The sequence below is a fragment of the Brassica napus genome, chromosome A3, assembly GCF_020379485.1.
Source record: "Brassica napus cultivar Da-Ae chromosome A3, Da-Ae, whole genome shotgun sequence".
Lineage (NCBI taxonomy): Eukaryota > Viridiplantae > Streptophyta > Magnoliopsida > Brassicales > Brassicaceae > Brassica > Brassica napus.
This window is the reverse complement of record NC_063436.1, coordinates 30,530,420-30,551,213: the sequence shown is the minus strand read 5'-3', so window position 1 is coordinate 30,551,213 and position 20,794 is coordinate 30,530,420. Positions and strand designations below refer to the sequence as shown.

The following is a 20,794-nucleotide window of genomic DNA, read 5'->3' as shown; positions in this document are numbered from 1 at the left end:
AAAAGTTAAAAAGTTATCAACTCTTAATCTTTTAAATCAGATTCACGAACCTGCTTTCGGTCATAATACTTGTGTAGAAAAAGAAATCAATCTCTCTTTCGAAATTTCTTTTGAAAAAAGTTTTCTTACCGGAAAAATTACCCTACAATATTACTACAATAGTAAACCAAGACAGAACACAAACACATTCAGACTTGAGACATAGAAGTCAACCAACACGTGTAGTGTGGAAAAACGAGCACAACCATGTCTCTCTTCCTTTAACATAACCGTTACAGTAAAAAAATTTCTTTAATCCAACAACAAAGCTTATAAAACTTTCTCAAGCTCGCTGTGTCTCCTCCTCGCTCTCACTCACCATCATGGCTATCTCCATCTGCTTCTCTCTCCTCCTCATCGTCCTTTCCCAGTTCCCTTCCTCACGTAAGTATCTTCTTCAATACGACGTAGTTTCCCCCTCCTCTCTTCTTCTTCCCTCTAAACCTTAGTTTCTTACTCTGTTTTTTTTTTTCTCTTTGTCGTCCACAGATGCAGAGCCCTTCATCGGAGTCAACTACGGTCAAGTCGCCGACAACCTCCCTCCGCCTTCTGAAACCGCAAAGCTCATTCAATCCACTTCCATCCAGAAGGTGCGACTCTACGGCGCCGATCCCGCCATCATCAAAGCTTTAGCCGGAACCGGCGTCGGCATCGTAATCGGCACAGCCAACGGAGATCTCCCCTCTCTCGCCGCCGATCCCAACGCCGCCTCTCAATGGATCAGCTCCAACGTCCTCCCTTTCTACCCCGCCTCCAAGATCATCCTCATCACCGTCGGCAACGAGGTTCTGCTCTCGAAAGACCCGAATCTGGTGAGCCAGCTCCTCCCGGCGATGCAGAACGTTCAAAAAGCGCTCGAGGCGGTGTCGCTCGGCGGGAAAATTAAGGTGTCGACGGTGCACGCGATGTCGGTGCTTGGTAGCTCAGAACCGCCGTCTTCCGGTTCGTTCGCGTCCGGTTATCAAGCCGGTTTAAAGGATATTCTGCAGTTTTTAAGCGATACCGGCTCGCCGTTCGCTATTAATCCGTATCCGTTCTTCGCTTATCAAAGTGACCCGAGACCCGAAACGCTGGCGTTTTGCCTCTTTCAGCCTAATGCGGGTCGACCCGACCATAACACCGGAATCACGTACATGAACATGTTCGATGCTCAGGTAAAATTAATTACAGTCTGGTCTAAAACTAATCAATTCACTTTTTGTATTGGGTGGCTAACTAAATTCTACTAAACTTAACGCAAAATCAACTAATCTCTCTCTGGTTATGAAAGTTGGTGGACTGTTTTATATCTAATGATTTACTTAGACGGCAACGCATAGTTTAGCTATGTGGGTTAGTTTCAAGTTATGTACTCTTTTTTTCGCTATATAAGTTATGTATTGTTGTGACACAGAAGGATCTTGATAATAATGATAATTTGCAGTATTCACGTGGACAATATATAGTATGAACTTTAGGTCTTAAAATATATAGTTTGTATAATGATTTCCTTTGCACTAGATTGTGGCAAGGAACTTATTCTGTTCTCTACTTTTCCTTTTAGAAGGAATCTATATTCTTATTATATAGTACAAAAGACAGTTGTTCACGTTGGATGATGCGGCTGCATACATACGTGCCGTATGTGTCTGAATCTACTATACTAACACACAATCTTTTTTAAAAAAATCTGCTTATTAGTTTGGTTACTGTGGCTTTGTAGTATTGAAAACTTAATTATATTTTTCTATTTCATAAGTTGTTAATAATTATCTTCTCAGGGAATAAGCATGCGTGATGATGTCTTGCTTGTAGTCAGTCTTTTACTGATTTGTCTGACATGCCAGATTCGCACTAGTTTTTTTACTTATTTTAGATGTTTCTTGAAACATTTGTTTACACTCGTCATCATCAACAAGCAGCATTGACCACAAGTTCATAATATATAGCTAAAATAATAAAGAGGAAAATCAAACGGTGCTCTTCATGTCATATATTACGTGTTTGTCTTTGCTTGAAACACACGTTACAGTCTCTCTAATTCATCATTCACAGGTAGACGCGGTTCACTCGGCTTTGAAATCAATGGGATTCGAAAAGGTGGAGATCGTGGTGGCGGAAACAGGTTGGGCTTCACGAGGGGACCCCAACGAAGTTGGACCGAGCGTGGATAATGCTAAAGCTTACAACGGAAACCTAATAGCTCATCTAAGGTCAATGGTTGGCACACCTCTAATGCCTGGAAAGCCCGTCGACACTTACATTTTCGCACTCTACGATGAGAACCTGAAGAGTGGACCATCTTCTGAACGGGCCTTCGGGCTTTTCAAAACCGATCATTCCATGGCTTATGATGTTGGCCTTGCCAAGAGTAGCGGTAGTAGCAGCAGCAACAGTAGTAGTCAGGTTAGTTAGATAATTTTGGCTGCTTTACACATTTGTGATTACAGTTAATAAAATAATTTTGTTTAAAATACTAAAAATTGTGGTTATATGTTTTTAGACGCCATCGGGAAAAGCGTCGACGGGGTGGTGTGTATCAAAGAAGGATGCCACGGATGAGCAGCTGCAATCGAGCATTGATTGGGCGTGCGGACAAGGAATAGACTGTGGGCCGATACAACCAGGAGGAGCTTGCTTCGAGCCAAACAATGTGGCGTCACATGCAGCTTTTGCCATGAATATGTATTACCAAAAGTCTCCTAAAAGGCCTACAGATTGTGATTTCTCTCAAACCGCAACAATCACCTCCCAAAACCCTAGTATGTTTTTCTCTCCCCTTAGCCCTCACACCATAAAAAGGACCACATATCATTGAGCCATTGGTCTGAAAAATATATGAAAGAGACCACATGAATGTCTTTTTAAGTATTTGTTTGCTCCACTTAACAATGTAAAAATGCACATACTAATTGGTTCTCCTTATCTTGATTTTAATTTCGATAGGTTATAACAGTTGCGTCTATCCTGGAGGTGGAGGAGGAGCAGGAAGTGCAGGAGTAATGAACAAATATGTGAACTCAGACAAAATAGAGAGCAAAAAGAATGGAGCAGTTGAATCAAAAGTTTATTCTTCTCTATCTTTTCTACTCATCGTTGTGTCCCTAATCGTCCATGTAAATATGTAATGGGCCAATAAGCTTATTGGGGTAGTTTAATTATCTACTACTCTTTACATCTTGTGTTCCTCCCTCCTTTGTATTTTTGCCTAATCAAGTTGTTATTAGTTTTATTTTATAATAGCTACAAAGTACAAACATTCTATAAATAATATTCTATTGTACTCGGTAACGGCTATTTCCCCACTTTTTTTTTTTTTTTGCTAAAAGTTATTTCCCCACTTTGACAGACTTGTTTCCGTTTACATGTGGATCTGAATATTAAACTAGGATAAACTTCGACGTACCTTTATTTTATACTATAGTCCAATTTTGCTTATGAATAGAAGAAGAGAGATAATGGTATAAGGAAACAAGTGATTATACCCTTTTCTTTGTTAGCTGCAATTTTATGGAATATGAGTGACATGAATCTCATCTCCAAATTTTGCATAATGAAGAAGATGCTATCTATAATCACGACTTGAAAAAATGTTCATAACTCCACCATTAGAGCATCTCCAACTCCACTCTATTTTTTACTTTAAAATAGAGTTTAGAGTAAAAAATACTCCAATGATACTCTATTTTTCACTGTATAATAAAGTGAAAAATAGGTTTACTTAAAATATAGAATAATTTGTTTTTTTTTTCATCACTCTATTTTCTACTCTAAAATAGAGTAGCATTGGAGCAAACTTAAACTCTATTATAGAGTTATTCTATTTTAGAGCAAAAGATAGAGTAAGCATGATCTTATAAGCGTTGAAGAGTTATCAAATCAAAACCAAAATCACAACAAATAACTAATCAGCGGGAAAGGAGCAAAGGTAGCTGAAGCTGAAACGACGTCGCCTATGGATTGTGGGCTCCACTTTTTTATGCAACAACAGTCAATCGTTGGTTGACTCTTGGCTCTCTCTTTTTCTCTCAGGACAACAACTACACCTGTCTTGACTACTTCACCTTTCGTTCCCCCACGTGATCCCCTCGAATCCCTACTCTCTAGGGTTCGATCTCCCTCTCTCTCAATCATGAAACTTCCTCTCTTCTAGAACACACCCAAAATCTAACTCCTTTGATCAACGACGGAGAAGAATGTCTGTCTCCGAGCTCAAGGAACGCCACGCCGTCGCTACGGAGACCGTTAACAACCTCCGTGACAGGCTTAGACAGAGACGCCTCCAGCTCCTAGATACCGATGGTTCGTTACTTCTTCTCCTTCTTCTTCTTATTCAACAATCTTGTTTGTTCTTAGATCTGTTTTGCTTTCTTTCGAATTGAATTTCGGCAGTGTCCAAGTACTCAGCAGCTCAGGGTCGTTCTCCAGTGAAGTTTGGAGCCACGGATCTGGTTTGTTGCCGTACTCTTCTGGGACACACCGGGAAGGTGAGTGTGGAAAGTTCGATCTCATCTCTACCTTACATAGATTCTGCAAAGCATATCTTTTTATCCCATAAAGTCTGCTCCTTTATAGAGTTTTGTAGCTTGTGATTAGTGTAACCAATCTCTAATAAAGCTTCATTCCATGAGTAGTTTAGGTCCGAACTTGTTGCGAACAAACCTGAATTAATGTAGAATAAAACAAAGAAACTTTTTATTCTGTTGCTAAATTTGGAAAACAAAGATACTTAAGAAAGCAAAACCAAATATTTATTGAATTTGTATATTAATTATGTGAATAAATAAATTTACGGAATGGTGCACAGAGATTTTAGACATTTTCAAAATTAATCGAACTAGATTGATGTTCGGTCTAATAAGATTTGAATAGTTTTTTTTTATGTTTTGAAGGATTTGGTAAAGATCCTAGCTTTGTAACTATTAACAGGTTTATTCTTTGGACTGGACGCCTGAGAGGAACAGGATCGTGAGCGCATCTCAGGACGGGAGGTTAATAGTGTGGAACGCTCTAACGAGTCAGAAGACTCACGCTATTAAACTCCCTTGCGCGTGGGTGATGACATGCGCCTTCTCTCCAAATGGTCAGACGGTTGCGTGTGGTGGTTTAGACAGTGTGTGCTCCATCTTCAGTCTCAGCTCAACCGCTGACAAGGACGGAACTGTACCCGTTTCGAGAACCCTCAGTGGCCACAGGGGTTACGTTTCGTGCTGTCAGTATGTCCCAAACGAGGATGCTCATCTCATCACCAGCTCCGGTGATCAGACATGTGTCTTGTGGGATGTGACTACTGGTCTCAAAACATCTGTTTTCGGCGGCGAGTTTCAGTCTGGACATACTGGTGACGTACTAAGGTATGGATCGGTTTATTAGCATCGGTTTGTTTTAATAAACTCACACCCTTATGTAACCTATTGTCTTTACAGTGTCTCAATCAGTGGATCAAACCGGAATTGGTTTATATCCGGTTCGTGTGATACCACTGCATGCTTGTGGGACACTCGAGCTGCGAGCAGAGCGGTGAGAACGTTTCATGGACACGAGGGAGATGTTAATACTGTTAAGTTCTTTCCGGATGGGTATAGATTTGGGACTGGATCAGACGATGGGACGTGCAGGTTGTATGATTTAAGGACTGGTCATCAGCTCCAAGTGTATCATCAGGCAAATGGTGATGGTGAGAATCTGCCTGTGACATCCATCGCGTTCTCTGCCTCCGGGAGGCTTCTTTTCGCTGGCTACGCAAATAACAGCACTTGCTACGTTTGGGATACTCTCTTGGGAGAGGTAAGCTAAGTGTAATATTAAGTATTGAGTGGTGAGAGTTAGTTTTTTTTTTTCTTTTGGCCTCATTGTGATGTGTTTTTTTTTTTTCTTGCAGGTTGTGTTGGATTTGGGGGAACTGCAAGATTCACACAAGAATCGGATAAGCTGTTTGGGGATGTCAGCAGATGGAAGTGCCTTGTGTACAGGAAGTTGGGATTCAAATCTAAAGGTTCGTTAGTGTCTTTGATCATCATATGTATATTATGAATAAAGATAGAATAACATTTTGATATGTGTGTATGTGTTTGATGGAATTACACACAGATATGGGCGTTTGGAGGGCACAGGAGAGTGACATGAAGAGTTATGGTCTCAGTTCCATTTCCGGTTCTTGTGGTTTTGGTTTATATATTCTGTAGTCTGGAAGTTGTATAACCCGGTACGGTCGGTTTGTAATCTGTGGAAAATAGTTGAGTTGTGTTAGAAAGGATCAAACAAAAATTACTGAATTATTGAGTGGAGTTGTGTTATCTTAATTACCACCCGATAAATACTAAATTTAAAACTCTGGTTATAAATTTATAAAATATAAAACAAAATGATGTATTTTTTAATTAATGTTATTCTCGTTAATTTTGCAACAATAAAGTGTTTTAGTGATATTTTAGAGAAAATTTGGAGAAATACAGTCTAATAAGATTTTAATTTGAAAACTACACAATTATTTAAAGTTTTTTTAAATACACTTATGTATATAAAAATTTACTAAATTGTCCAGTTTGAATATTTTTCAATTCTTAATTTATTTATATTTAAAGTAACGGTTTTACAAAAAAAATTTAAAAAAATATTTACAATATCTATATAATACTCTTTTAATATATCTTAAAATATTTATTTTTTAGAAAAAAAAAGAAAGAGAACAAGACAGCTTCTCGTCTCATTCTCTGTGTCCTCCATTTCTCAAAAGAAAAATATTTTTCTAGTTTCACAGATTTTTCCTCTTATATCATTAAGATTCTTCCTCTCATCTCATTAAAAGGTTTGTTATATCATTTACTAGGAACGGCCCGCCCTACGGGCGGGATGTAAATTAACAAATAATTTAAATAGTTAGAATAAATATTTAATATAAATTGTTATTATTTAAAAATAGGGTTCCTTATAAATTGTCATTATTTAATATAAATTGTTATATTTTTCAAAATAAATATTACTTGCTTTCAAAGTATTGTTTCACTTATGATCTCTTTGTTTGTTGCTGAACTATTTTATATCGTGTCTTTGTTAGAAATGCAAAAACATATTTTATTCCTCAAATCACAACTTGTACTTCTTTCTAAAATCTTAATCATCATCATTATTACCGAAAAATCCAAAATCTTCTGCATCTACTTAGGCCAAACTATCTCGTAAACTTGGGATTTATTTGCATGTTATATTCATATGTCAGAGTTCATAATGTGAAAAAGCCAGCTTAATTGCTTAAATCATATGATCGAACCATCTTTTGCATCTCTTTTGAGAAGATTACTCATAAAAGAAAAAAACAAAAATACTAATTAAAATATATGTATCATAGCTTGAGGACATGAAACGTTATGAATTTATCATAGGTGAAAAGGTTGGAAAGTCATGCGTGGTTCAAACAGGATTTGTAAATAAAAAGAAAAAAAAAAGAGAAGAAAATTGCAGATTTAAAGCCCTAGCTCTTGCAGCTCCACATCATAAAATGCTTAAGGACCTTAGCTCAGATCATACCAGCGTAGCCCACTGTATAGGAAAGGACTGCTTTGATACTATCAAGCAATATCTCATGTCCTTGGTATTGCTGATATTCACAAACAACGAAATATGGAACTACAAAATTCTTGTAAGAATCCCAACTGTTTTAAGTGAAAGGTAAATAATGTTATTGTTCTCAATTCAGCGCGCGGTAAACATGAACAGCAAACCCGTCGAAACAGCTAATCACCGCTTGATGACATCCAAATCCAAGTTTATCTAAGGCTTTCCTGGTTGCTAGCAAAAGACCAGGTCTACGACAACAAATCATGCGAGTGTTCACTGCACTTAGTCTAACCTCAACCTGTGAATAACAGAAACGCATACTAAATGTCTTAAACTATGAAAGGAAATTCTCCTATGAAGCTTTGTTTACGCCTTGACACGGAAAGAAAGAGTATGAGTTGTAGGTGTTAATGGATGGAAGTGGAAGCTTGGGAAGTTGGAGGCGAAGATCCAAGTCGAGTTGACTCAAGTTTGTTGTGAAGTTTATTGATCCTCTGTAATCGTTTGTTGAGATAACAATTTGCATCTTCAAGTATTGATGCTCTATCTATTTATAAATGACATCCAAATCCACTACATACGCTATAGTTTATAGCTCAATAAAAGCAACACAAATATATCCAACTTAATAGTGATAAGTAAATGATAAGACAGTCATTACGAAAATAGAGAAGCAATTGTTTACTTCGCCTCGTCCTCCTCCTCTGAGCCATCAGATTTTTTATAGGGATTCCCTTCTTCTTACATTTCCTACTCCATTTTGAACACTCTTAGTCCCTTACTGCTTTCGTTCAACTTCTCCGACAGACTTGTAATTCCACCCCGAAACCTTGATCCCAGTCTCATCCATCTATGCAAATCAATATGAAGTTTAAAAATATGATAATCTATTCCAATTTTCAAAAACTCACAACTCAAACAAAAAAATGAATATGAAAGCCTACACTACCAAGTTTGAGGGGCTCTGTTTCTAGAGCACAATCATTGGGGTTTGATAAGATTTATAGGAAACTGCTCAAGTACCCCTCTGAATTTTCTTCTTGCTTGAGTCAACGATAATCTAATTTGTTAGATCAGTAATGTTTGTCATTCTGATTCTATTTCACAGGAATTTGACAATTTTTTTCATCAACGTGTAAATAAAATAAAAAGGTTACCTTGGCTGTGCTTCTCATGTCTATTCCGAACCACCAACCTGGTTTGAAAGATCGTAGAAACCCCACATTAAAAAGTAAAAATAAACAGAACACATAACACTTTCTTTGTTGTTCAAGATGCAATTATCAAACAACAAACCCGTGAGAATGACAAAAACATTGTCTTTTAAATCAAACTGCAGAAAGAGAGATGAGGAAGAAAAAGTTACAGATAGTTTGAGTACAAAAGCCAAGAAATAACAAAACTAATTCATGAAAGGAGTATGGCAAAATAATCATACAGAAATGTTACCAAGGAAATTTTTTTAGTTGGAGGAGCTTTTGAGCAGGGTTTAGTTTGACGAACTTGTTTTCCTGTCAAAGAACAATAGATTTTGGTTAAGAACATGTTTTAAAAAGTGTGATGAAACAAATAGGCATACGAATTATTTTGTTTCTCAATTCCCAAATTACAAAAAAAAAAAATTGGTGGATAAGAAAAAAATAAAGAGCTCGAGGTCTCTTACTCTGACTGGTTTCAATCTGAAAGGAGCAGGACGATGTGCGTGGAAATCTCTCATCTTGTACATTTATACTACATAAAATGAAACAAAGATTCAACCTTTTTGGATTTCTAAAATTATTAAAATTAACCGGATCAATAGTCATTACCCACTAACAGGCGAAATTTGCAGGAAACAACAACAGACGAAATAAAATATTAGATTAGAATGATGGATCTACAGAAGAACAGACGGAAAAATGAAGCATAAAACACTCACGTTGACGTGAATCATGAGCTCCCCCACAACGCTTGAAATTCCTAACCTCCCAGAAACTCAGCAGCCTCGCCTCGACAACAGAAGAACACCTCCTGGATTTCAATCGGAAAAAAAAACTTTCGAGTAAGCCATTAAGAAATATGAGCAATAAGAGATGAACATATGAGGAAGAAGGATAACAGAGACATTTTGAGAGCCCGTTTAGCAGAAGCGAGATACGTACATATTTATTGATGGGATCGCCGACGAAAAAGCTCAACCGAAGATATCGTAGTGAGCGTCTCATTGAATGGGATTAAAGACAGCAGGATTAAAGGCCAATGAATCTCAACGTCTCCGTTACGGATCCGAAACATCCGCCGATACGACCAAAGCATAAGGGAGAAGTCAGCTGCGTCTTTCGTCGCCGTATTAGGGTTTCAGAGCAACATAGAAGTTTTGTTTTTTCTGGGCTAAATACAAAACTAAACGTAGAGCCAATTTCGAAGCCCACTCGGTCAAACGGAAAACATTGCGTTTTAAAAAGGGGACACGTGTCGAACGGCTGGAGACATAATTGTTGTGCTGTCATCCCATGTGGAGGGCCTTAGGAGAGATTAAAAGTGTCTTTTATATATAAAGATATGTCCAAAAAAAAAAAAGGTTTGTTAGTTCATGGATCAAACTTCAATTTCTAATAATGCTTCAATTTTATTCTGAAAATAGTTTTGTTTTGTTTTTTTGCTTTTAGGAAAATCATGATGCATATAGCTAAATTTTTGGAGAGTGGAAACAAATCATAATTTGTTTATTTTATAATATTTTTGTTATTTTAAAATTTTAAGAGGTAAAATAACAGATTTATTTCAACACACAAATTTATCTTAAACATAAATAATTATAATACTATTAATTTCGAATTTATATTTTAATTATTGAAATATCAAATCTGGAAAAAAATGTCAATTCACATTGAATAAAGTATAGTTTTTTAAAAATAAAATAGAAGATGTAATTTTCAAATTTCAAACTATTAGTAGAATAATTTACAAATTATCCCTATATTTTAGGATATATATATATGTTTTGCCCGTGTTCCTCAAAAAAAAAAGTGTTTCAAAAAAATATTATTTTTTGCCTAAATAAATTATTGATTCGCCGGGTGTGTCTGTATCTCGAGTTCCGGCGGTTTAAAACCCTAATTTTCTCCCTCCTTATCGCCGCCGACTTAAGAGTTATGAAGGTGTTCCATCTCGACGGTGAAAACACTCTCTCCGTTTCTCTCTTCTCCGATGTCACCAACTCCAAGTACTCTCTCACTCTCGATTTTCTCTCTTGTTTTAGCTTCAATTTCTCAATTTTCTTGAGCTGTTGATTGTGATCAGGGAGCTCTTGAACTCGATGCTAGATGGAAGTCTGAAGCTTGAGGTCTCATTTCTCAACGCCTTACTCGTAAGTTCTTATCTTTCCTCAACGTTCACATTCAAGAACGACTTTAGATTTTTTCTTTTTATCTTATTAATAATGAATTGTGTATTATCAGATACCAGACGTGTTCCCTCTCTTGGCTGCTGCTCAGAAAGCACTTGTCTCCAAATCACGTGATTCGTTATCAACACGAACTCTTCATTCTGAGCTTGTCTACAATTACTCTGGATCTAAACATGTAAGAAGCAAACAAACTTTGCTTGTGCTTCTTGTCTTGTTCTGAGACACTGGGGTCTAGTTTAGTTGTTCGAGCCTTAGCTATTAGTCTACTGTAACTAGGATTGTTGATTATAGCTGTTGTGAGTTTGTTGAGAGAATGAGAGTATCTTACCAATCAAGTTTCATTACCGAAGTTGTCTAATGTTGTTGTTCGTTTCTTCCTCCATCTTAGATTACAGAATCATTGAAACGATGTGGGATATCCGAAACTACTACTTACATTCTAGCTGCCCGGTTCAATGCTTCTCCCATTGAGGTTAATCATCATCTCTGACTTTCCCTGATGTTAAGCTCTTTTAGATTCTGTATTTTTGTTTGTTTCTATCAACTATGACATTAATTTGAGATCAAAACCAGATGGAGGAGGTGGCGAAATTGATCAACGGGAAGGAGATTGACTTAGAGGAGTTAAAGACGCAAGCTAATCAAGCCCATATTTTGAAGGTAACGTTCGTTAACAACAGTAGTTATAAGCCCTTTTCGTTTTTTTTTTATCCTAGTGTTATAAAAAAGTAATAATCTGTGACATTGATTCTTTTCAGCATTACAAGATAACTAGCCAAGAACTTGTGATTTCCTCTCTCGGAGATGCCATTGTTTGCCGGATCGCTGCACGAGACGCTTTGTAAAAGACGCTTTGTAAAAGAAGATGCCATTTTTTGCCATCAAATATAGTTTTATCTTATCTGTTATAACTAAATTTGACACTTTGTTTTGTAATTCTTTGCATCGTTCTTACATCAGAGTATCAGACCAAAGATGAGTTTCTTAACCTCTTTATTATCTCACTCATATAATTTTATCAGACCAAGAATCTTGCTCACTTTGACAAGCCAAGCCACTATCACTCTCCTGTTGCACTTAACTATAAAACACGCTACAATTTAATCTGAGAAGAATCAATTCTCTTTTTTTATGAACGAGTAACTACATCTTTGTAACTACAATTTAATCTGAAAAGAATCATTTTTTTTTTCTTTTATTTATCACTGAAACATATCAGCAATAGTGTTCCCTGAATCCGAAGAATCACCATTCCCAAAATCCATCACCATCTTCAAATACTCCTCCATATCACAATCTCCTCCTTCTCCTCCACGCCATTGCTCTGCTTCCACAGAATCCACTGCGCTTACACTCGCGCTTGCATTCGTTCTTGTATCCTCAGCTGGAACAGAGGAAGAAGTAGTAGCTGAAGTGTAATCCACAAAGGGGAAGTTTAGTTTAGCCCGCGGCCCACGGAACCCAATAGCTGCTCTATCATAGGCCCTAGCCGCGTCCTCAGCTGTTTCGAAAGTGCCGAGCCAGACACGTGTCGCTCTCTTGGGATCTCTGATCTCTGCAGCAAATTTCCCCCAAGGTCTCTGCCTCACTCCTCTGTATCCATTCTTCTTGTTCTTCCTCTTCCTTATCTTCCCCGTCGCCGCCGCCGCCACCACCGTGCTCTCTCTTCCACTACTCTTACTAGTAACCCCTTCTTCTACCTCTACTTGTTGTTTCTTTTCGATTCTCTGATTTGGCGCGAAAAAGTAGTTACAGCCTAAACAACCATCGATCCTGCACACTTGGCACGTGTCGGAATGCATTCCCGCGCTTATCACTGTGCTATTGCTGGAGAAGCCCTGATACGGCGTCGTTTCTTTCTCCCCTGAGAGAACGTGTTGCAAAGCGGAGACTATAACCGAGAGCTCTTGCTCCGGTGACAACTGCTCCTTCTGTTGATACCTGTTCCGGGTCGAGTCACGCTCTGAAGCTGGAGCTCCGACGAATTCGGGTCTGATGTTATTAGGATAATGCATTTTCGAGTGACTGTGTAAGTGTTGAATGAAGCACCTGGAGAGGATGATTATGTTTTTTTTGTTTTCTGTTGTGTCTGAGGAAACTGAAAGTGGAAAGAATGCTATTATTTATATACGGTTCCGTGTTTTCAAATTTTTGTGGCTTGTTCAGCTGCCAACTGGCACGCTCTTCAGACACGGGGTCGTTTTAGTGATTTGTTTATGTTTTGTTCTGGAAACACGTGCCGTTTATTTTCTCAAATATTTTGACAAAGAGAATTTTATTTTAGTTTATTTTATTTTGGGGTTGGGTTTATACCATTTGACAATATAAAGTTTTGGATTATTATCAACATATGTGACGCTTTTTAAGAAGTGAACTGCGCTTTTGTGTATTTGTTGATTAATTATTGACATAGCGTTATGTTCGTTTTCACACTGTCGACATCAATACAATACTAAAAGGAGAATAAGGTGAATGGTGAGAGTGTCCACGTCATTTAAAAAAATCAGCCTATCAGAAGGCTCTATTTCGCCATGTCACCACGGTTGAAATAGAGTGGGCTTTCGTGCTGGATCTATTAAAATTATCTGTCAGCCCACTCAGCATATTTAGACAAACCTGCGTCTTCTTCTCCAAGCTCGTGAGTTTGCCCGACTCTTCCACTTCATCTTCTCCAATCTCCATTTTTGTTTCCCCCTTACCTTCTCAATCAATGACGATGTTAAAGCTATTCTTCAATGTTTTGTACCACCTCCCCCTTGATATTTCTCCTTTATTAAACTCTCTCTCTCTAAACCTAGATTCATCCTAAATAAAAAAAAAATTACTCTGCAGAAACTACATCCATGACAATGAAATCCACCACGAAGTATCAGCTTACCACCGGCAAATCTCCCGTAGCCGTCTATTTCAACAAAATCTCACCAGGACCAGCTGAGTCACAGCTTCGATTTCGGGTAATACATCTTTTTAGCAGGCTTCTTTTAAATGAGGCCCTTTGCTTATATCTCCGTTTAAAACTGTTGCTATTTCGTTTCTCATGGTTTTGAATCTAAGAAAGTTTAGATTCTCTGTTGGTATCTTACTCTTCCTATCAATTGGTTTCAGAATAAAGTCGGCCAGGTATGTGATACGGAGAATGGTACAGTCCGTTGCCGCTGCGAGAACTCTGCGATGCTAAGTGAGAGGAAGAATGTTAATCTCCCAGGTGTTGTTGTGGACCTCCCAACTCTAACTGAGAAAGACAAAGAAGACATCATGAAGTGGGGAGTCCCGAATCAGATCGATATGATCGCTTTGTCTTTTGTCAGAAAAGGTTCGGACTTGGTTCAGGTCAGGAAACTGTTAAGAGATCATGCCAAGAACATTCTTCTCATGTCAAAGGTATGTTGCTCTCTTTAAGGTTTCAGAAACTACATGAACTCCTGTTTTGATTGTGATTGGTTTTGTCTGTGCTAGGTTGAGAACCAAGAAGGTGTGGCGAACTTCGATGACATTCTGGTCAACTCTGACGCGTTCATGATTGCAAGAGGAGATCTCGGCATGGAGATTCCTATTGAGAAGATCTTCTTAGCTCAGAAAGTGATGATCTACAAATGCAACATCCAGGGCAAACCAGTGGTGACAGCGATACAGATGCTCGAGTCCATGATCAAATCCCCTCGACCCACAAGAGCTGAAGCAACCGACGTTGCAAACGCGGTCCTTGATGGCACGGACTGCGTCATGCTCAGCGGCGAGACCGCAGCTGGAGCTTACCCTGAGCTAGCTGTACGCATGATGGCCAAGATCTGCGTTGAAGCCAAGAGCACGCTTGACTACGGAGACGTCTTCAAGAGGATCATGCAGTACTCTCCGGTTCCAATGTCCCCGCTGGAGTCACTGGCCTCCTCTGCGGTCAGAACGGCTAACTCGGCTAGAGCCATGCTCATCATGGTCCTAACCAGGGGAGGAAGCACAGCGAGGCTTGTGGCTAAGTACAGACCAGGGATGCCTATTTTATCTGTCGTTGTTCCCGGGATGAAAATCGACTTCTTTGACTGGTCTTGCAGCGACGAATCGCCCGCGAGGCACAGTCTCATCTTCCGTAGGTTGATCCCGGTGCTGTACGCAGGGTCTGCTAGAGCCTCGCATGATGAGTCCACAGAAGAAGCTATTCAGTTTGCGACTTAGCATGGGAAAGAGAAGCAGCTGTGTTAGACTGGAGACTCTGTTGTTGCTCTGCTCCGTGTTGGTAATGCTTCCCTAATCAAGATCTTGACCGTCAAGTGATGATTGATGATTCACGATCTTTAAAAAGAAGTCCCGTTTTTGGCGTTTGGCGGTTGTGGGAAACACAACTATAATCGGTTTTTGTTATGAATTTTCCAATTCAAGATTGTGATTACATATCTTGAGATAGGAAACTCAAGTTCTCTTTCTTGCTAATTACAACTACTGTGGTGACCAGTGAATCCACTTACGTCTCTCTTTGTTTTGGATTATTGGTTGTATGGAACTAATCAATCATACATGTATCTATTATCATGATTTTCTTCTTTTTTTTAAATTTGGTTTTTAAATATTAACCCCCTTTTTTTTTGCTAAAAGGTTATTATAGATATGTATCTATTATCATGGATGTTAATTTTTTTGAGTTATTTGTTTTTGTTGAATTGAACATTAACGAAAGTTTCTAAGTATTAATTTTATATTGTGTTTATGTGTAATGGGCTTAATAGTGATGGTGATGTTATTTACATGGGCGGCTTCAGTGCAAATGCAAAGGTTACAAAATAAAATACCTGCTTTATCTCCACTTTTAGAGTTAGTTTCATTACAAAGTTCTCTCTGTTTTCTTTGTTTGATGAAAATATAGAAATAAATTGTATGCAGCAAATGTTTATGAGAAGAAAGCTGAAGGTCCCACGAAAACTTGAACATGACATGGATAGTTATTGGTATGAGTTTCAAAGATTCTGTATCGTCCTCTTTGCTTCTTATGTCGCCAGTTTGATGATATTGCATCAGATAATGTCTTGAATTATACTCTATGTTTCAAATAATAGCTCTGTTTTGAGAGAGCGGAAGCTGTAAATCTTCAGTAACTGTGGCAAAGGTTTAACGATCCTAATCAGGACAGATCACTCTTCACGAAGTTGATATTAAGGCCATCAGTTGAAATGGCAAAGGCAGCAAACCAGGCTGGTGAGGCAAAAATCGGTTTTGTTCAGTGTAAGTAAATAATCAGAGCAAGCATTGCTTACGAAAAAGGAGGAGAGGCTACTGAAACCAGTATCGTCTATGTAGCTGAGCTATTAACGCTCATGGCTTTATTAGTGGACTGCAACAGGTATCTTTAATGGCACTTGATCAAAAATGCAACCCTAATTTCCGGATTTAAACTAAATTGAAAGATGTATTCCCTCTTGCAGGCCTATGATACAATGGTGGGTGAAAAAGGACTTCAGTTATCAAGCAATAGTATAGTGGTAGCCATAGCAATTTTTAAAGATCCAATGGTGCGTGTGGTTTAGGAATGAAGCAACAGTTACTGTTGATACTTAGTCAGAGTTTGTGGTTCATGACCCATTGGACCTGATTATGGTTAATTGCAGAGGTTAGAAAGAAAAGCAAGCCACTGATCCCAATATATAAGAGGGTATCTATGTTTCTTTAGTACAACTTCATTTGACTGCTTCTACGAAAACATGTTAAAGGATTACCTACCAGGTAACAATCATATTTTTGAATAGTAAGACCACTGTCTAATAGAAATCATATTTTTGAATAGTAAGGCCAGTGTCTAATAGAAGCACTGAAAAATTTTCTAACACATGTATTCATGTTAAGATCAACTTTAGGATATAACCCACACTAATTTAAATTTAAATTTTCTAACACATGCGTTCAGGTAAATATTACAAATTTTATGTCAAAGTACATTTAAATTTAGTTTTAACTTTTCCTCACTAATTTTAATTGTTTATCTATACTAATTTAAAATTTTAAAACAATAATGAATGTTTAAGTACATGTTCCTACTCCAAGATAAAAACAACATTGAAAGACCATTAAATATATGTACATAATACAAAATATGAAAAAAAAAATATATATATATATATATTGAATTTTTTAAAAACATTATAATACAAAAACAGGTCTACACAAAACCAAACTACATTACTCTTTTTAGTATAGAATATGTGCTAGAGAAAAAAGATAGAATTTCGTATTTCGAATATACATCAAAGAAACAAATAAAGTTGTTAGAAATATACAGATCAAGTTAGTGCAAAAATATTTACAGATTATGTTAAGAAACTAAATACAAAATTAAAGTAAACAATTAGCATCCGAGCATAGCATGGGCACAGACTTGATGAGTTTATAATATATAAAAATATAAATTAATGATATTCCAAACAAAAAATTATAATCTTTCAAAGCATTCCACTTTAATTTTCAAGTATTATATAAAAGATATAAATGATAATATCAACCCAAAATAAAATTAATTTGTTTTAAACTTTGAGGTTTAATTTATACTCTTCAGTTTCAAAAACCTTGAGTTTTAGCACAAAATATCTTAAATTTTAAATATAAATGCATTTTGTAATTTAATATTTTTCACAACTTTTAAGCATTCAAAAATTGATAAACACAATTATTCTTTTTAAGTTAATAATTTACCATTAATACCTAATAAAAGTGCTTTGACAGTGAAAAAAATCATTTGAAACAATTTTTTTAAAGTATAGAACCTTTTTAAAAACAGATGAACTGCTTAATATTAAAATTATATAAATTTCATAGACAAACAAACCGCGCGTAGCGCGGTAAAACCTCTAGTTTAAATTTAAACATGTTTAAATTAGGGGTTTAAATGGGATAAGTATCTTAGGTACATAATTGATTGGCTGGGAATAACTCACGTGCAAATATTTAACTTATTATTTCGCTTGCTATTTGGGCAATTATCTACATTGTCTACACATTTATACCCCTTGTAGGAATCAATTTGTCTTTCTAAATGACTAGATCCATCGTCTCAAAACTCAATAGCGCATCTATCTACCTTTTCTCTATTTATACTTTGAGTTGTAGTACGTCGAATCAATCCAACAACATTTTTTAAAAGGTTATGCCAATAGACATGTGTAACATTACAATAACATTGTGGTCGACATGAACAATGGTAAGTTTGAGGCTCTTGAATAAATTAGACAAAGGAAACCTGTTATCTTTAGAATAGCACACATAAAAACAGTGTACTGCTGAGCTTTTGAACTTCTTTCATATAACCTTGATGATTCAACGTTATTTATCAATTTTCAGTATCGAACTTATAAAAAAAAAACACTAACGGAAGTGAGATGAAATCTAAATTATTACACATAAGAACATGAGTTAGTACTAATTATTTTACTGATTTTGAATAAAAAGTATCAAACTTAACATAGTATTGTAGACTTGTAGTCATGTTTGATCCAGGTATAATATTGCCAATTCTAAAATGTAATTAGGTTCGAGATATATTATAGGAGTCATCATCTAGAACATGTTGATAATTCTATATAATAAGATGTAATCTAAAATTATGCATAAAATAAATTCATCTATTTATCATCAACTGAATATGAGTTAAATATCTATAAAATTTAACGTTGTGTCTTTTCTATATATAGGCTTTGCAACATTAACAAACTGAACTGTTTTAAAGACTTACACATCCCCACCACCCTTTGGCATGTGCATTCATTGTCTCACTTCAATTCATTATAGTACACTATTCCCGTATCAATTTCCAATTAGTATAGTTGATTTATTGTACTAGTCACTTATGTACTCTCTCCGTTTCTATTTAATTGTGTTCGTAGAGTAAAATTTCCGTTTCAAAATAAGTATCATTTTATGATTTCAATAGAAAATTTATTGTCTTTATATTTTAATATATTTTCTTATTAGTTGAAATGTGGTTGTAATAATTATTTTATTTAGTAAATATACAAAATTAAGTGTTTTATTATTTTGTGTGTCTAAGTTTAAGATGACAATTAAAATGAAACGGAAGAAGTATATAAAATGGTAAGAATTTTATTAGCATATAAATAAGAAAAATCATATTGCAAACAATTATTTTTGAGAGTTTTAGGAAAGACCGGACTGAAAACATTTATGTTTAGGTTACGGTTCTAACTATAATAATTAGCATATTTTTTGCGAGAGAACACCGGATAATAGTTTATCATTAGTAATTTATCACATGTACACTAAATCAACCTTTTACACAATAAGGCTCTATGAAATTCAACTAGCATGAGACAAAACGATCTTTTTTTGGATAATTTCTTCCTTTGTTTTCTGTAAAAAAAAAGATGAAAAGAAATGAAGGGAAAATGAGCTAACTTGTTTAATGAAAGCGAAGGTTTGACTGAAAGCGAAGGTTTGACTGTTTCTGGGGTCAAATGTTTCAATGATTTGAAATGTATATCATGATGATGAGCTGGCATGTTGATTCAGTAAGCTCTTACGTCACTCTATCACAGTGTTGACCCACCACACTACGTCTTCCCTTTCTAGACTCTCTTCACGCTGACCTTTGATTATTCTTTCTATCTTTTGGTCTTTTGACTTTGTCTCGCATAGTCGTAGGCTCGTAGCCAGTTATAAACAAGTACATCACATAATTGACTACTGAATATCATAGAGGCAAAAGAGTAGTTTTGGGTTCTTATAAAGGAATACGAACAAATATTACTGTCAATTTTTTAAAAATATCGCCGACTACGTTTAGTGCAAAACATACAGTACACGTATTTTTTTAGCACGTATTTTCTTGATATACTAGAATTTAGGCTTTTGGTGTTTAACGTTTTCTTTAAACTTTAGTATATATAGCTAATTGTAACTGTGCAAAGATTTTACTCTAGCACTTAACGTGCTGACGGTTGATGCATCATTATTTACTTTTGTAATCTATAAAGCATATTTTTTTTTGACAAAGGGCTTTTATCTATAAAACATATTTGCAATGTATAAACATATTTTTTTGCTAATGTATAAACCATATATGCTAATAAATAAAAACATTTTATGCAACGTATGAAACATTTTTTTTTGCTAATTGTATGTGATAGACTTCGGACGGCAGCATGCTGCGATACAAGTTGAGGTAAGAAACGAGAAGTGAAGGCCTCAGCTACCAAAGGCAGAGAGGCACGTTCTGCACGTGCAAAACTGATTATAACACGTTTTTGTTTTTTTTGCGCTGACTAACGTTTCCTTCATGATCACGCCGCGTCATTACTTTTTCACTTTAGCTTCTCTTTTTTTTTTCTCCTTACACTAACCAGTTATAGATTCTGTGGATTAGTACTAAACATTGATACTTAATTGATAATTGATAAATGTCAAAGCTTCTACTTTTTTTATCTAATGTTTATTTCCATTGCATATGACATAATTCATCAACCCTAATTCACTATTTATAAATAAATGTCTAAGCAACTTGAACCGTCCATTTCATATATAAGGAAGTTTATGTAGATCGAGTGCATGTAATATAAAGGAATGTATCAACTTGTTTGGGTCCAGAAAAATAAGCTCGATATAATCAAACAAATAATTATTTGTTTTAGGGTAACCAGTAGTAATATATATATGGTTACTGGCTAAGTTTGATTATTTTGGGCCTTCGAAAATCAGAATACCCTTTGCAACCTTTTCTTCACGTTTTAAGTATTGTCAATTTGTCACAAAATTAATTATCAGGATTGATTTCGTATTCTAGAGTTATTTTCTGTAGTTTTTCGTTTACCACAGTCAGACACAAGTTACTAACGATCAAGC

General features: G+C 36.2%; 5 protein-coding genes and 1 long non-coding RNA gene across 6 annotated transcripts; 4 read left to right on the top strand and 2 right to left on the bottom strand.

The window, feature by feature from the left end:
• The first annotated feature begins 211 nt into the window (after window positions 1-211).
• On the top strand, window positions 212-3,309 carry LOC106393794 (glucan endo-1,3-beta-glucosidase 7-like). The gene is made up of 5 exons (XM_013834461.3): window positions 212-423; window positions 529-1,193; window positions 2,074-2,424; window positions 2,522-2,780; window positions 2,965-3,309. Exons 1-5 carry the CDS (start codon window positions 363-365, stop codon window positions 3,144-3,146), a joined length of 1,518 nt encoding a protein of 505 aa, XP_013689915.1. The 5' UTR covers window positions 212-362; the 3' UTR covers window positions 3,147-3,309.
• Window positions 3,310-4,034: 725 nt separating this feature from the next.
• Window positions 4,035-6,320, top strand: LOC106428756 (guanine nucleotide-binding protein subunit beta). The gene is made up of 6 exons (XM_013869514.3): window positions 4,035-4,320; window positions 4,411-4,505; window positions 4,948-5,372; window positions 5,445-5,805; window positions 5,900-6,013; window positions 6,109-6,320. Exons 1-6 carry the CDS (start codon window positions 4,215-4,217, stop codon window positions 6,142-6,144), a joined length of 1,137 nt encoding a protein of 378 aa, XP_013724968.2. The 5' UTR covers window positions 4,035-4,214; the 3' UTR covers window positions 6,145-6,320.
• A 1,824-nt stretch (window positions 6,321-8,144) lies between these two features.
• LOC106420594 lies at window positions 8,145-10,213 on the bottom strand. Its single transcript, XR_007327830.1, has 5 exons — window positions 9,494-10,213; window positions 9,239-9,306; window positions 9,025-9,086; window positions 8,733-8,770; window positions 8,145-8,425 (listed from the first exon to the last, which is right to left on the bottom strand). It is a non-coding gene; the product is annotated as an uncharacterized LOC106420594 (long non-coding RNA).
• Window positions 10,214-10,538: 325 nt separating this feature from the next.
• On the top strand, window positions 10,539-11,954 carry LOC106393840 (EKC/KEOPS complex subunit Tprkb). Its single transcript, XM_013834499.3, has 6 exons — window positions 10,539-10,780; window positions 10,858-10,924; window positions 11,016-11,138; window positions 11,352-11,435; window positions 11,537-11,623; window positions 11,722-11,954. The coding sequence occupies exons 1-6, from the start codon at window positions 10,554-10,556 to the stop codon at window positions 11,806-11,808; spliced, it is 675 nt and encodes a 224-aa protein (XP_013689953.2). The 5' UTR covers window positions 10,539-10,553; the 3' UTR covers window positions 11,809-11,954.
• Window positions 11,955-11,998: 44 nt separating this feature from the next.
• On the bottom strand, window positions 11,999-13,066 carry LOC106393829 (ethylene-responsive transcription factor ERF109-like). Its single transcript, XM_013834490.3, has one exon. The coding sequence runs from the start codon at window positions 12,976-12,978 to the stop codon at window positions 12,166-12,168; it is 813 nt and encodes a 270-aa protein (XP_013689944.1). The 5' UTR covers window positions 12,979-13,066; the 3' UTR covers window positions 11,999-12,165.
• A 527-nt stretch (window positions 13,067-13,593) lies between these two features.
• On the top strand, window positions 13,594-15,504 carry LOC106420600 (pyruvate kinase, cytosolic isozyme-like). Its single transcript, XM_013861461.3, has 3 exons — window positions 13,594-13,917; window positions 14,069-14,344; window positions 14,420-15,504. Exons 1-3 carry the CDS (start codon window positions 13,807-13,809, stop codon window positions 15,131-15,133), a joined length of 1,101 nt encoding a protein of 366 aa, XP_013716915.1. The 5' UTR covers window positions 13,594-13,806; the 3' UTR covers window positions 15,134-15,504.
• Window positions 15,505-20,794: the final 5,290 nt, after the last annotated feature.